Below are 16,377 nucleotides of genomic sequence, written 5' to 3'. Positions count from 1 at the left end.
AACCTGGGATTTTACCCAGGTACTGACGTGCCGCCTGGTGGCATCTTATTGGCCACCAGGCGATAACAGTTGGCCAGCACTATTGTGAGAATGTCTGGTACAATGGCTGCGAGAGAGATTGTAGGTGTATTGATTTGGGAGAAATGTTAGCATGACTGGAGGAAATATAGAGGAATAGGAGGTTGTTATAGTTAGAGATAGTGCATTGATTTGGAGAGTGAAAATGGAATGCATTGATGTCTAATAGGTAATGAACATTAATGGAGATTAATAATCTAATACCAGGGAACAATGACAATAGAGATTAACTAAATTTGAAAGTAAGGGTAGTTAAGCTAAAAATATGGATTCTGGTGCATTTGAGTAGGTGAAATTGGGATAAGCAATTGAGTGAAGAAAGGGTACATAAACAATTGGTTAAGTATAGGATTGCTTGCTAATGAGCCGAATTGGGTATAAGAAATGAGTAACATTTATTTTTGTTATAAGTTGGTTGAGACATGATACAATTATAAAGTGGTGAGTGAATCACATAGTTTGGAATGTTTGAATGGTAAATATGAGTTATAAGAAATCAAATCAGGTTGTGATTGGTGGGTAATTAGAATCAGGTTCTGATACGAGAGCATGCCATGTCGACTTTGTAAGCTGGATTACAGGACAATTTGATGAGTGCCAAAAACCAGCAGGTTTCGCTACTGTCATAGCGTTTGGCAGCTCGGGCAGGTGCACCAGGCAATAGGAGCTCCAAGGAAGTTTCTGCATCACGTGGCGCCAAGCGACAGGGTGTGCTGCGCCAGACGACAGACCCTAAAACAGTGGGTATGTTTAGAGTATGGCGCCTGGCGGTGAAGAGGTTCCGCCAGACGGTCTGCACTGGTTTCGCCTGGCGCAGCCTATGACTTGTGTGTGGCGTTAAGCAATGATGCTATACTTGGATCAGAAGATGATGTGCCATGAGCAGGTAGGTTCATGGATGGTGGTGAACATGTGATGATATGAGCGGGGAGGTTCATATCCATGTACTCTCATGTGGGGATATGAGCGAGGTAGGTTCGTATGTTTTCACTTATGTTATTGAAATTCGAAAATTGTAATGGCATTATGTTTTAGTTTCATTTAAATCTTGGCACCTTGGATATTATTTTAATTTTTCCTTCGTTTGGGAATAATAATATGACAATGTTTGAATTTCATTGCTATAATTATTTATTTAATTAAGTAATATTTCTTAGAGATGTTACACTTCCTCAACTCTCACTCTTCCAACCTTTTTTTTTTCTTAGGTTTTCTTGGTAAGATCCTCTAATATGGCGGGTGGACCTCTTGAACTAGATTAGTATGAAGTCCTCAACATTGACATTGATGAAATTCATTGTCGCAATAGCATGGCAGCAAGGGATAACAGTCAGAAGCCATTTCTTGCAACTGCAGTGTTGAGCATCCACATTGACTATGTACTTATCTCCAACCATGGATATGTGCCTCACTTCAAATAGTTGTCTCCTAACCAGTTGCAAAAATGTGTTAATTAGTACACATATAAATACAAGAATAAGTGGAATGTGTAAAAAAGACAAAAACCTAACCTTGGGATCCAATATTTGGTTAACTCTTTTTCCTTATCAAGCCTGTCAAGGACCTTAGGGCAGATGTTTTCTTCAAAAGTTATAACCTTTTTTCTCTTAGTGGCCCACCTTTTCATTAAATAAACTCTAATTTGCTCGAGAATTGTGATTATGGGTTGGCCTCTAGCATCCACTATGACACTATTAAATGCTTTACTCATATTGTTGACAATTGTGTGATATATGGCTCGACCACTAAACCTAGATTTATACCAGAACCTGCATCAATGACAACGTCAGTATCGAGATGTATATGAATTAGGTATTTGTAAATAAGTATTATAAGAAATATATACCTTGGAGGTATAACAATTAGGTATTTGTAAGCATCAATATTGAGCTCTTTAATTGTTAACATCACTCTTTCCCAAACTGTTGGGTGTGTGCTCCTAGCAGCCTTCCATATAAGTATATTTAATTTCTGGCCAGATTTTTTCTGAAATTTGTATACAGATGCCTCATGCAAAACCTGTGCTCAGTAGTGGGTAATAGGTCGTGGATGGCAGGCACTAATCCCTGTGCAATGATGAGATTATTAATATTTACAAAATTAAAGATAAATTAAGTAGTTCAAGAAAAAGTAAACATACCTTTTGTTGGTCAAACATAAATGTCATTGTCCCACACACGTCAACACCTCCAAGATCACCAATAAGTAATTCCAAAAACCATGTCCAAATTTCTTTGTTTCAACTTCGACAACAGCATATGCTAAGGGTAATAACTGAGCATTAGCATCCTTACCCACAACACTCAACAACCCACCCTCGTATTTTCCTTTAGAAAACAATCATCCAAACCTATGATGGGTCTACAAGACACAAAGGAATCTTTCAATGCTTTTAAGTAGGAGTAAAACCTCTGAAAAATTGCTTCACCATTATCATATTCCACTTTGATTTTAATAGTAGATCCAGGATTACATCTTAGTAATTCATGTGCATAGTCGTAAATTCTCTTATACTGCTCTTTAAATGACCCATCTACTATATTTGCAACTAGTGCCATTACTTTACGAGTTGTTGATATTAACATATGTGTATTCCGTTTTCTTAAAGGCCTTTGTCATACGTCATTTATTTTTAACTTTGGATTCTCTATTAGAGTCAGATCCAAGGTTTCACTAAGCCACTTTGCTTTAATGATATTAATCTTGTACTCCGTGCTACAAGAATGAACATCAAGTAGTTTCCTCAATTTCCAAATCTTACGGCTAGGAACATATGAACAATATGTGGACCATTGACATTTATTTTGTGCACCCAAGCAACCAACCCTAACTCTCTTACTATCATTTTTCAAGAATTTCGGATTTTTCCCTGCATGAACTGCATAAGTCCTAATAGCATCCTTGAAGTGGTTGTTGTCTAGAAAGAAGTTCCACCTTCCCATTTATAATTCGCCATACTTTTTGGCATTAGAAATGTCTGGAATGGACTACATCCTCTCCTTTCATCAGTGCTTTCTTCATCCCCAATTGCCTCACTTTCGCTATTTGGCCCACTAAGTAATTCTTTTGAATGCCATTCATCAACAGATAACTAACTTAAATGACGTGCTCTATTTTCAAATTTGCCTCTATGGAATCATCACTAGCATTGCTTTCAGACATACCTTCCACTTTAATATCACCTTCCACTTCAATATCACTGGCCACATTCAAATCCACATCCACAAGCCTTCGACCTTCAACACTATCCCTATTCAGACCACTCGCATCCCCCACCTACACATCAGCAGCCTCTTCATGGGCCTCTACTTCAGCAACCTCACACTGCACTTCGTGAACCTGAGCCCGAGGATCCACTTGCTCAACCTCACCATCCATTTCCCCAACCTCACCCTCAACCTGCACTTCACAAACCTCAATCTCCATTTGTCCAACTTGAACTTCCACTTCACCTATGTAACATCCCGTCAGGATATTACGGATTTATAAATAATTAAATGGAATAAATAAGACAGCGCGATTAATAATACCTCATTTTCCCAAAACGCGGGAAAATTTAAAACTTTATTAAATGAGCAGATAAATTTTAGAACGTCCATTACATAATTAAAACCACAATGTTATTAAGTCACCCATCCGGGTTTACAAATGATTCCAAAACAAAGTAATACAAGTAAAAGTTCCCCAAGTCAATCCCCTCTCCGCGACTAAGCTGCACCAGAGTCACCTGTATCACCAACATCTGCTCCCCTGTACCGCGTACACGATCATCGCCACACACACGCAGATAGGGTGAGCTTAGCAGATAAATCACATATATATACAAAGCTATAAACATATATATATATATATATATATATATATATATATATATATATATATATATATATAAATCAGTATACATACACATAACAGCACTTAACTTAACTTTCCACATCGCCCTATATTTTTATTTCCGCAATCTGATCCCCAATACGGTTATTCGTGTTCTACATCGTTTGATGATTACTTCAAGGTGACTTGCTGCCATACCTATCGGTCACAACCGATAGAGCACGTGTGGGAAAACATGCTACGGATCATACACCGCAACGCCAGGTAGAGTTCCCGTATACGAACATAGTCCGTATCGTCCCAAGACTACCAAACTCGTCAGCCAACAACTGAGGAGGGCAATCTCTCTGGACCCATCCGTACTGGCCACAACCAGCACACTCATACCGGCAACACTCGCCAACCCGAGCCACAACTCTAGGGTTTCTTGTGTTCATCCGCCATCCCGAGCCACAACTCAAGAGATGCTATTCCGAGCCACAACTCAAGGAATACCACGTGCTTAGCCCCTATCCCGAGCCACAACTCAAGGGATACGTTCCGAGCCACGACTCAGGGAACTCCAGCAATCTCACCTCCAAAGCACTACCAGAAGCCTTGTAGAACACCCTACAAAGTCCAACAACTAGGACTTACAACAGCTAAATCGCCTAGCGGAGGACACGTACCGCTAGGCGCCACAGCCTCCAGACCGCCTGGCGGGGGACACGTACCGCCAGGCGCCACGCGCCTCCAAAACCCTCAAACCCAGCAGTCACCGCCCGGCGGGGCAGTCCCCACCGCCAGGCGAACGTGCTCTAGTGGTTCCCTGTTTCCGCCGCTATCACCTGGCGGGACCTTCCCTTCCGCTAAGCGCCACCTGCGCCAGAACCCCTTTGTCCCCTTGCTATCGCCTGGCGGGTGCTGCTACGTCGCCAAGCGCTGCATCAACGACCTAAATGGTACTATTATACAGTCCACCCGACCAGATTACGCTATGATTTAATTATCGTACCTCCCTACAAAATTTTCTCTTAATTCTATTACCTTCACCCTTTAGTGGTTAACTTATTTCTCACAGTTTGAACTTCCATTTAGATTCAACTATCTAAGTTCTTCAAAATTTGTTTGCTTAAGTAACCCCATTCGTTGATGCATAATACAAAAGTGCTCCCAGTGCCTATTTCTTAATGTCACCATTGCCTCAACACCAGAGTCACACTCGTGATTATCCCAAATCCAGATTCGTATTACACCATACTTTAGCTTGTCAAAGTGTGGAATCCCCAATATCAAAACAATTTACATATCAATCATTCCCAATTTATTTTAAATGCCATCTTTATCCCCTGAACTGATTTTCTACCTGGTCATACTCTTTCTTAATCCAATCGTCAATTTCTGATATATCATTACTAAGCCTCAATAAGAATTACATTAAATGTACTCACCTGAACGCACCTCCTAATCCATTCCTCCTTCTCTGACTATCCACTACTAATCCCAATTATGTTTTCCACAATACATTGCCCATCAAAAACCTCCATAACAGAATTACCCCTCGCAACCAAGTATAAATGCCAACACTACGCTGGCGCCTGGCGACAAGCCCCGTGCCGCCAGGCGGTGCATCAGCCTTCTGGTAAATTTCCAGAATCTCCACACCTGCGCAGCCCCAACTTTTCCCTGTTTCTCATTCTAGATTAATCTCCATCCCTACTCGCGCAATCTCACCTATATATTATATTCCTCGCAGTCCACATACACATTCCTTAGGAATTTTTCCAAGCATTTCAATCACCAGCACACTCACGACATCAAAACCCCAATTGTTCAACCCTAAACACTTGATCACTGTTCCATTGAATTTCACCTATCACTTGTACTGGTTTTCAATCGATTATGACTCTATTTCATCTCTAAATCACTAACCCTTGATTTACATCCGATCAAAATCACTCTAGATCACACTAAACCTCAAAATCGAGCCAATTATACTCGCGTCGCCTGGCAGTGTATCTTGGAACCCAGAAACCGGGGTACAGGTTTGTAGCGCCTGGCGGTACAGGGATTCACCGCCAGGCGATTCCTCATGGAACCCAGAAAATGTAGTAAAATGACATATGCCGCCTGGCGGCTATGAGCAGCCCGTCAGGCGGTTTCTGGAAATTTTCCAGAAACGTGAAAACTCATTAAATTTACCAAAATACACATCCAATGGTTCATGCTTGCACACAAAATAAATTATAACATGCAAAGAAGCGGGTTCAGCTCCCCTAACCTGGTTCTCCTCTTAGGCTTAAACCCTTGAAACTTGAATAGTTCTCCTTTGCCCACTAGCCCTCCTTGGTTCCTCTCTTTTCAGCCTCTCAATCTCTCCCAAACCTCACAAGTTTCCAGAATTTTCGTGCTCTCTATGTAAGTCAGATTTCCAGATTGCAAAACCCTTCTTTCTACCTCTCTAGAACCTTTTAAAGGTGCCCTAAAACTATGCTAATACTTTAAAACGAAATTTACTTATTGAATAGAGTTTATTATCATTTACCACACCATTATGGCTCCTTTCCAGCCACCTCTCGGCTGCCTTACCACTAGGGCTTCTTCCCAACCCTTTCATATTCAAGTCAAACCCAAAAATGCCCAAAAATATAAAAATTAATGTGAGTTCTCCAAAGCTTGAACCCATAACCATGCAATTGCCAAATCAATATCAAACCATCATGCCAATTCATATTTCATGCTAGAAATCACAATTCAATTATCATAATATGGAAGAACATGTTTTCATAAATTTAAATAACAAAACCATAACATCAAAAGTTATCATACATAGGACTCGAACCCAAGTCCTTTCGCATAATCAAAGTGCTCTCAACCACATGAGCTAGCACTTTTCCACGTCATACCAACCATAATTTAATGTCATAAATTATTACCCGTCCCGTATTTATTAATTAATTATTTATTTAATTAATTAAATTCTACGGGTCTTACAACCTACCTCACCATCCATTGCCCAACTGGGTCCTCTTCACAAACCTCAGCCTTCATTCCTCCCGCCTCACCATCAATTTTCCCAACCTCACCCTCAACCTGCACTTCACAAACCTCAGCCTTCATTTGTCCAACCTAAACTTCCACTTCATCTACCATCACCATCCATTTCCCTAACATGGTCCTCTTCACAAACCTTAGCCTCCATTCCTCCCCGATCACTATTCATTTCCCCAACCTCACCCTCATTTTGCACTTCATAAACCTTAGCCTCCATTTCTGCACCCTGAACTTGAACTTCTCCAACCTGAGCATCCATTTCCCCAACCTCTTCAGTAAGAGTTGGTGCATCACAAAGGTATAGAACTTTTTATACATCCACATTATTACCTACCTCTTCCTCATCAACACCATCTACTATCTCTGCTTCATCCACACCATGAACCACAAATAAATGCACCTCACTATAACGCCCATCACCATATTAATAGCACCATTGTCATATAACAATAGGTGAAGCATTTTTTGGACAGCATACCACATTCCCTTATTGTTAACATACCCAATCTCATAAACTGCATTTAGAACATCAAAGTAACTCCACCTATCCAGATCGCATGACCAGGCTTATTTTTCCCCATTCATATAATGCAACGCACCATTATGTACAAAAATACCACTGTGGTGGACAACAACATCGAACCTTTCATCACTCATTGTCCTAAAGTAAATTCAACAAAGAAAAAAGTTGTATTATAAACCCTACTTTAACTCAATGGGGGACCACTACTACAATCAATTACAATTAAAGTAATGGGGACCATACCCACCACCGACAACCGACGAAGAAATAGACTAAAATAATACCCCACACAACCCCCCGTACAAACAAAAACTACACAAATTCATGCAATTAACACCTCATCATGCACAACATCACAACATTCAAACCACAACAAATACCAAAACATAATCACGAAAACCCTAACCCTAACTGATGCCAATCTGCAAACTTTATCACAATCCTGAAAATCATAAACCCAAGAGCAAAGTACTTACCTCGTCGATAATGATTATCTGGAAACTTGAAATCGAACGCAAAAATCACCACGTCCAATTGCTTCCTCTGAAAATCGTGGATCCAAAAATCGCCTCCCACCTAGTAGAATCCCTATTTGCAGCATTTGCCCCAAATTTGAATTTTAACGTTATTAATCCAGCTATACTGTACACCTAATGCACCATAATTCAACGTAATACAAACAATGCCACATGTACAGTTCTTCGTTACTAATTTAAACAGCGTCACACAAAAGGACTAAATTAAACATAAGTTGCGAAAATGAGGACCATTTTAAACATTTGGTAAAAGTGAGGACCATTCGCAACAAACACTACGAAAATGAGGACGTAAAAGGTATTTAAGCCTACTTTATATTATATTTATGTACATTATCTATGGTAAAAAATTTGAAATTAAAGTTCTAATAAACAGAGTACCACCACTAGTAGAAAATCGGCTTACTATGACAGTAAAATGGGCTTAGTGTGACAGGTATTCTGGCGTCATAGTTGCAAGAGTCATTTTTTATGATGTCGCAAAAACCTGTCACAGTAAGTCAGACTTACTATGATAGGTATTCGATTAACAGTCATAGTAAGTCCAACTTACCACAACACAAGATAGAAATGTTACGACACTTAGTGAACTTACTATGACGGGTAATGAAAAAGTACATCATAGTAAGTCCAACTTACTATGACAGGTAATGCAAAGTATGTCATAGTAAGTTAGGTTTTTTTTTATTATTTTTTTGTGTTTTACCATTTTCCTCTCCATTCAATTCACTTGCAAATACATTTCATATCACCAGAACAACTAATTCCTAACCAAACCAATTCCATACAGTTAAGTTGTCTAACAAACTTCAAAAATTGAAATTGTATATACATAAATCTACAACCTTGACAACTTTTACAAATACTCTAAAAAAGATTGTAAATTACTATAAACTAAGATTTCTACAAGTTATCAACAACACTCAAAAGAAAGGAAACCCACTTGGTTCTAATTTCTTCTACCTCTCTATCTTCCAATGGCGATGAATAATTAAGTATCTACAAAAAAAACATAATGAAGTTAAACAGTATTGTAGTTCACAATTACATAAGTATTTAGTCATTTTTGTATTACTTTATTCCATGAGTCAATAATGTTTGTACATATAATCGTGTGCATGTGTTTCATGATGTAATACCCACATTCATAGCTCCCCGATTGATGTCGACACTACAAATCAAATACAAATAATTATAATATGTTTTATATTAGAGCTCAAATGGTAGTCAGACATATAAATTACATTAGGCGCAATTATTTGAATCTTCTTCCAAAATACAAATGGAATACCCCGCAACCTTGAATGAGCTTCCAAAGACCTACAAAAAGTAAACATTCATTAAATCATATTAATCATATTGGAAGGAAATAAAATAGAATAAAAAAATTATGCCTCTAATATATTTTTGATGGACAATGTGTTAGCTTTCTTATGCAAGGAACACGAGAAAACCACAAGAGAATGATTAGGATCCAAATGCTAAACTACTCTCAAAGAAAGAGATAGTAAATTGTTGACATGGTCCCTTTTACCAGTTATAGTAAATTTTACTTTTATTCCAAAAATGTCACCGATCAACTTATTATGAGAGGTGACATATACCTGACATAATAAGTCGTCATAGATTGTCCTTTTACCACTAGTGCACATTGTCAACCACGTATAAACATGTTTTTGTATTATATAAATGTAATCAAAACTAAAATACCAACTGCCAGAGTCAAGCAACCACTACATTACGTTAATAACAGATAAAATGAAAACTTTCCAATGCTATACAATTGCACCGTCCTTGCATATGTCAAACTATTTTTAATAAGGATAATGATAATTTAATCCACTTTTTTTATCCGCTTTTAACCCACCATTCCAATCATTCTTAGATCATCATATCACATCACTAAAAATATTTAAAATGCATGATCTAAGGGTGATGAAGTGATGGGTTAAAAGTGGATAAAAAAATGGATTAAAATATCATTATCCTTTTAATAAACACACAAAAAATTTAGTTTATTTTTATATAATATAAATATACATGCTTATACTTTATCCTAACGTCACCTTTTTATCCTAACAATCTTATAAAATGCTATAAACTAGCATACATATACAATAATTTAACACTATTGTTATACTAAATCGCAAAACCCAAAGCATCAAATTATAATAATGATAAAAATCAAGACATCAAAATACAACCTCAAGCCACACTACTATTATACAAAAACATAACCCAAACCTAACCACAAACACCACATAGTTTACATTACCGAAAATTCTAAAACAACTTATACAATATTAATCTTTAACTATTATAACCCAAGTATGATATCAAAATTTACCAAATAAACTTTCATTTCAAAATGATAATATATATATATATATATATATATATATATATATATATATATATATATATATATAATATTCCCTATTTAATTCCCTTTAATTACTCATAAAACTAATAAAAATAATAATAAGAAGAATAATGATTATTTATTCACCTTCATGAACTATGTAATGGTGATTTTATTTCCTGGACTAGTGTCATACAAATCACGTTATTTTGCTCTTCTTCTTCCAAATTTCATTTAATTGCTAAAAAAAATACAATATTAATCTAAGCAAGAATAGAACTCATAACTTCTAAAGTTAAATCCAGCACTCTAACCAACTAAGTTATGAAACCAATTAATCATAAACTTAACTTAAAAATATAAATATAATTTTACATCTTAACCCTATTCCATAATTATCAAATATAATTCCAAAATATGTATTAGATGAGAAATGGAACTCATTACCTCCGTTATCATCAAACTCTAACCAACTAGACTACCTAATCTTTTTGTCATCCCTTTAATTTTTATTTTAATAAATAAAAAATATTTTGCATGGGTCTTATATTAGGGTTTGGCCCATTCCTAAGAATGTAAGTGAGGTAAGAAGTTTTCATGGTTTGGCTAATTTTTATAGGAGGTTTGTCAAGGATTTTAGCACCATAACATCTTCATTAAATGAAATTGTTAAGATGTGGGGTTTAAGTGGGGAAAGGAACAACAAGAGACTTTTAATAGTCCCAAATACAAACTCACACATGCACCTATCTCAGCTTTACCAAATTTTGAAAAATATTTTAAGATGGAGTGTAATGCTTCAAATATGGACATAAAAGGTATTCTCTTGCAAGAAAGGCATATAATAGCCTATTTTAATGAAAAGTTGAAAGGGGTGGTGGGAAAGTATTCCACTTATGACAAGGAGTTATATGCCCTAGTTAGAGCTTTGCATACTTGGCAACATTATTTGCTTCCTAAAGAATTTGTAATTCATAATGATGCTGAATACCTTAAATATCTTAAGAGTCAAGGTAAACTCAATAGAAGACATGCCAAATGGGTAGAATTTATTGAACATTTTCCTTATGTTGTTAGGCATAAATAAGGTAAGGCAAATGTTGTGGCTGATGCATTATCTAGGAGGTATGCATTATTATCTATGGCTGAAACTAAAATACTTGGCTTTGAATTGTTTAAGGAATTCTATGATCATGATCATGATTTTGGTGAAATCTATTAAAATTGTGAAAAAGGAGCTTTTAAAGATTTTTACAGGCATGATGATCTTCTTTTTAAAGGAACTAAGTCTGTGTGCCTAAAGTTTCAATGAGGGAATTATTTGTAAAAGAAGCTAGTGAAGGGGGATTAATGGGACATTTTTGGGTTCAAAAGACCTTAGATGTATCGCATGATAATTTCTTTTAACCTCACATGAAACATGATATGCACTCTTTTTGTAATAAATATATTACTTGTAGACATGTTAAATCTAAGTCTATGCATTATGGGATGTTAAGGCCTTTACTTGTTCCTAACTCTCCATGGACCAATATTTCTATGGATTTTTTTTTGGCCTTCCAAGGTCCAAAGGAGGAAAAGATTATGATTTTGTTGTGGTTGATAGTTTCTCAAAGATGGCTCACTTTATTCTTTGCCACAAGAGCGATGATGCCAATCTTGTGGCCAAATTATATTTCAAAGAAGTGGTAAGATTACATGGTATTCCAAGAAGCGTTGTATTAGATAGGGATGTAAAATATTTAAACTAATTTTGAAAGGTCTTGTAGGGTACAAAGCTTCTCTTTTCTACAACTTATCATCCTTAAACAGATGGATAGACAAAAGTGGTAAATAGAACTCTTTCGCAACTCCTTAGAGGTTTTGTAAACAAAATTTTAAAAACTTGGTAGGAATGGTTACCTCATGTGGTGTTTGCTTTCTAAAACAATTAAGGATCTTTAAGATTTAAGATTCTCACACAGTAAAATATAATAGAGCACTAACATTGATCCATAGGAGATCTTGTGAGTATGCGTTCTTCAATTTGTAATTTGTGTGCTCCTTAACCACAATTTCCCAATCTATCTCTTTGCATTTCTTTTCTCCTTTCACACGTTCTTGATGGATTATTGTGAAAGAACCTTATGGCCAAAGACAAAACCCCAATCCCTATTATAAACTGACGCCTATCAAGTTGGTTTTTATTTTATATTTATTTTATTTTATTATCACTTCCCATAAAAAACAATAGGTCCTTATATTTTATTGAATCACAATTGGGTCCATAATAATATTTCAAATGAGTCACATAATAGAATTAATTCATCAATTAATTCTAACATTCTCCCACTTGACTCATATGATGTCATAATATTATGTGATATAATACATAAACAAAATGCGCATTAAAGGACCTTACATAAATGTGTTCCATCATTATTCATAATAAAAAATATAAAAATAATAAGAGTCATGACGGTCACACATCATTCGGTCGACATGATCCCTTTCATGTACTATTGTATCGTCCATTTCTCTTAATGACCTTAAAACAAGAAGTCCATAATGGGTTCAAATATAATGTCATTTTTCTAAAACTATAACATAACATAATTTGTTTTCTTCATCATAATTTGTATATATAAACATAAAGAAGAAAACACAGATTTCAGAAACTTATACATTAGAGAGCTCAAAGTGTCACATAAACATTAATAACATTAACATTCAACATTCACTAGTAGACAATTTGCCCTTATTCTTTACATGGGCATCATACTATTTGGATCGTAACCCTTTTTTCAAAGGGTCAACAATCATAAGATTTGTGCTAATATGTTCTATCGACACTCTAAGTTTCTAAACTTCTTCTTAACGGTCAAGTATTTCAACTCCATATGCTTAGCACCTTTGGAATACTTATCGTTCTTAGAAAAGAAAACTGTTGTAGAATTATCACAATAAATATTCAGCAACTTGGAAATATTGTCGACTACTCCAAGTCTTGAAATAAATTTTTGCAACCAATTAGCCTGAACAATGGCCTCAAAGCATGTAACAAATTCAGATTCCATGGTGGATGCAACAATGACAAACTACTTTGGACTTTTCCATGAAATCACTCCTCCGCTAAAAGATACACATAACCAAATGTAGACTTTCTTGTATTCATACAGTCGACAAAGCCTGAATTTGTATAACCTATCACCTCAAGGTGATAAGATTTTCTACAAGTAAGCATATGATTATTTGTTCCTTGTAGGTATCTTAAAACTTTCTTTGCAATTTTTCAATGCTCTAATCCTGGATTACTCTGATATCTACCAAGCATACCAACTGCAAAGTTAATATTTGGCCTCGTAAATGTTTAAGCCTACATCAAAATCCCAACAACAGATGCATAAGGGGTATCTTCCATCTATTTCCATTTCAAATCATTCTTTAGACATTGCATGAGACTAAACTTGTCTCCTTTCTGTATTGGAACGAGAGATGCTGAACATTTATCCATTCTGAATCACTCTAAAACTTTATTAATATATGTGTAGCCATATGACTTCAAAAAAAATTGAACGAGGAGCCATATGAAGTAAAAATCTCATGTACGGTTTTGTAGAGTGGCAGTAAGGGTGACTTATCTGTCAACTTTTCCACTATTACACCCAAAAAACCAAACTCTGCCTTACGTAAAGTTGCCAGAGTACGCTTAACCTCTGGATTTGAAATTACTGCTTATATACCCGTAAGAAGATCGTTCATCTACTAAACTATGTTGCGTGTCAACATTGTGATTCAAAGTCAATATAGTTTCAGCATATAAATTATCCAAATTCAATTTATATAAACCATCATAAAGTGTACCAAATCCAATCATAAAAGTACGCTTAAACAAACTGAAACAACCATTCCCAAACTTAAAAGAGTATCCATCAACGTCAAGCTTAGATAAAGAAATGAAATTCCTAGTCATACTAGGTACATAAAAAGTATTCATAAGGTCAAAGTGATATCTAGTGTCGAAGATTATACGATAAGTCTCGACGAGTTCCACTGGAATTTTCTCTTTATTGCCCATTGTCAACACCCAATTAGGAGGATGAGGGAATAAAAAAGAAACAAAAGAGCAGTGAACGTTGATTTGAGTATGGATATATTCCTACTTTTATTTTCATCTCACTTAAAATTTAATTTAATTTTATCTTGTTTTATTTTATTTAACCGTGGTTTATTTATCTTGTTTATTTTATTTTTAATTTTATTTCTTTATTTTAATTTTAACTTTAAATTTTAATCATATTTTGTTTACTTTTTATATTATTTTTTTATTCCCTTTTCAACAAATATGTATATAAAAGAAATAAATAAAAAAAGAGAAATAGAAGAAAAAGAGGTTAACGTAAGGTCTAATAGCAGCAGACCTACATCCTTCCACTATTTTTTAATTGAAAGATGTTCATAGGTGCATCAACTAGGCTACCATTGCTTTTGTATGTTAATTGGGAATTATGTGTGGTAGCTAGCTAGCTCTAGTTGTAAGACTCAGGAAATATTAGACTACAGAGAAACACTTGGAAAACAAATTAATGGTTTGATTAATATTGTTGATTTATTTAATTTAATTAGGTTATTAAATTATGAATATGAAATTATTATTATTTGAGTGATTTAAGTTATTGTTGTATTTATAATTATTATTTAAGTGATATAAGTTATTGTTTTATTTATTTTAAATTTTAATATTATATTTAATGTTGCAGATATGTATATATAATTAAGTGGTGCCTATTATAATATGAGAATGTATCTAGTTTAGTGCTAGCACTTTGAGTTGTATGTGTAGGTACATGGCTCCGAATCTGACGGTTCTTATATAGTGTTTTTAATTGTTAATATTAAATTTAATGTGGATATATGGGTTTATAAACCTAGGGTGCATGTAATATAACAAGACAGTGTGCAGGTGCAGTCTGGTGGTATGAGGTATGCATAAATGTATGCAATGGCCTGTTTTCGAATCCTGGTAGGGCTATGCGTCAGTTTATTAATTAGTTTTTTTCTCGTTGTGTCAAGATTTTTACCGCTAGCATTAATGCATCGAAAATGATATTCGAACATAAAATTCAAACTCAATTTTGACATGGGTGACGTGGCACCCTTTTTTTCTTTTTTTCTTTACTTTTTTAAATCAAACAGAAGCCATGGTCACGTGCGCGGAGGTTATGTGCAGCAAATTCTTTTTGCCAAAAGTAAAGCAGACATGGAGAGAGAAAGTATCCCAAAATGCAAAATTTGTAGAGTGTTCGTGAGACAGGGAGGGAGAAAGTCAGAGGAAGTGGAGACAGTTTCTGCAAGTCGGAGGAGAGGCAGAAACAGCATGAGAAAGTCAGCGAAAAGGCGGCGACAGCGTGAGCAACTCGAAGGAAAGGCGGAGACAGGGTGATCAAGTGTGTGGAAAGGTGAAGCCAGCGTGAGAAAGTCGGCGGAACGGCCGAGAGAGACTGAGATAGTCGGAGGAAGTCGAGACAGAGAAGTTGTGGTGTTACAGAAGCGAGGCGGGAGGCGGTCACCGTGAGAGGACACACCTGCGACAGCGACGATAGTGGAGGGGATCGAATCCAGTCGAAGCGAGTCGACGGCAACGACAACCAACCTACCGGAAGTCGTTCCGCAACACTGTTTTAGTGTAAGGTTCGTGTTTTTTTCTTCAGCAATCGAAAAGGTTTAATCTTTGGGGGAAAAACGTTTCATTGTGGTGTGGTTTTCAAGTTTGGTGCAACATTGTTTGACAAAGTCGTTGGTATATTTTGGTTTGCATTGTGGTGTGGTTTTGTAGTCTTGATTTTGTAGTGGCATGTTGTGGTGTTTGACAATGTTGTGCGTTTGGACAACACCAAAATTTTCAAAGTAGCACATTTGGGGGTTTTTTAATTTTGTGGTGGCCGAATGTTACTGAGTGATGGTTGGATATGGAAAATAGGAATTTTTTATGTTTCAGGGGATGGGCTTTGGTGTTTGATATTATTGTTATT

The 16,377-nt window shown here is 35.9% G+C and overlaps 1 protein-coding gene across 1 annotated transcript; it reads right to left on the bottom strand.

Moving 5' to 3' along the window:
• Positions 1–1,331: 1,331 nt before the first annotated feature.
• On the bottom strand, positions 1,332–2,636 carry LOC146886395 (uncharacterized). The gene is made up of 5 exons (XM_085673424.1): positions 2,429–2,636; positions 2,219–2,310; positions 1,925–2,097; positions 1,590–1,847; positions 1,332–1,506 (listed from the first exon to the last, which is right to left on the bottom strand). The coding sequence occupies exons 1-5, from the start codon at positions 2,634–2,636 to the stop codon at positions 1,332–1,334; spliced, it is 906 nt and encodes a 301-aa protein (XP_085529550.1).
• Between the last annotated feature and the right edge of the window lie 13,741 nt (positions 2,637–16,377).

The sequence above is a fragment of the Vigna unguiculata genome, chromosome 5, assembly GCF_037176805.1.
Source record: "Vigna unguiculata cultivar grain cowpea cultivar isolate G323 ecotype 2 chromosome 5, ASM3717680v1, whole genome shotgun sequence".
Taxonomy (NCBI): domain Eukaryota; kingdom Viridiplantae; phylum Streptophyta; class Magnoliopsida; order Fabales; family Fabaceae; genus Vigna; species Vigna unguiculata.
Note: the sequence above shows the minus strand (reverse complement) of the source record. Positions and strands in the feature narration are given on the sequence as shown.

Bases quoted from the DNA above. Each gene is read 5' to 3' on its own strand.
- LOC146886395 (XM_085673424.1), bottom strand. From the start codon at position 2,636: ATGGCACTAGTTGCAAATATAGTAGATGGGTCATTTAAAGAGCAGTAT. The intron at 2,311-2,428 runs GTTTGGATGATT...GTTGAAACAAAG, and splicing joins GTCTTGTAGACCCATCATAG to AAATTTGGACATGGTTTTTG. The intron at 2,098-2,218 runs GTATGTTTACTT...TACTGAGCACAG, and splicing joins TTATGTTTGACCAACAAAAG to GTTTTGCATGAGGCATCTGT.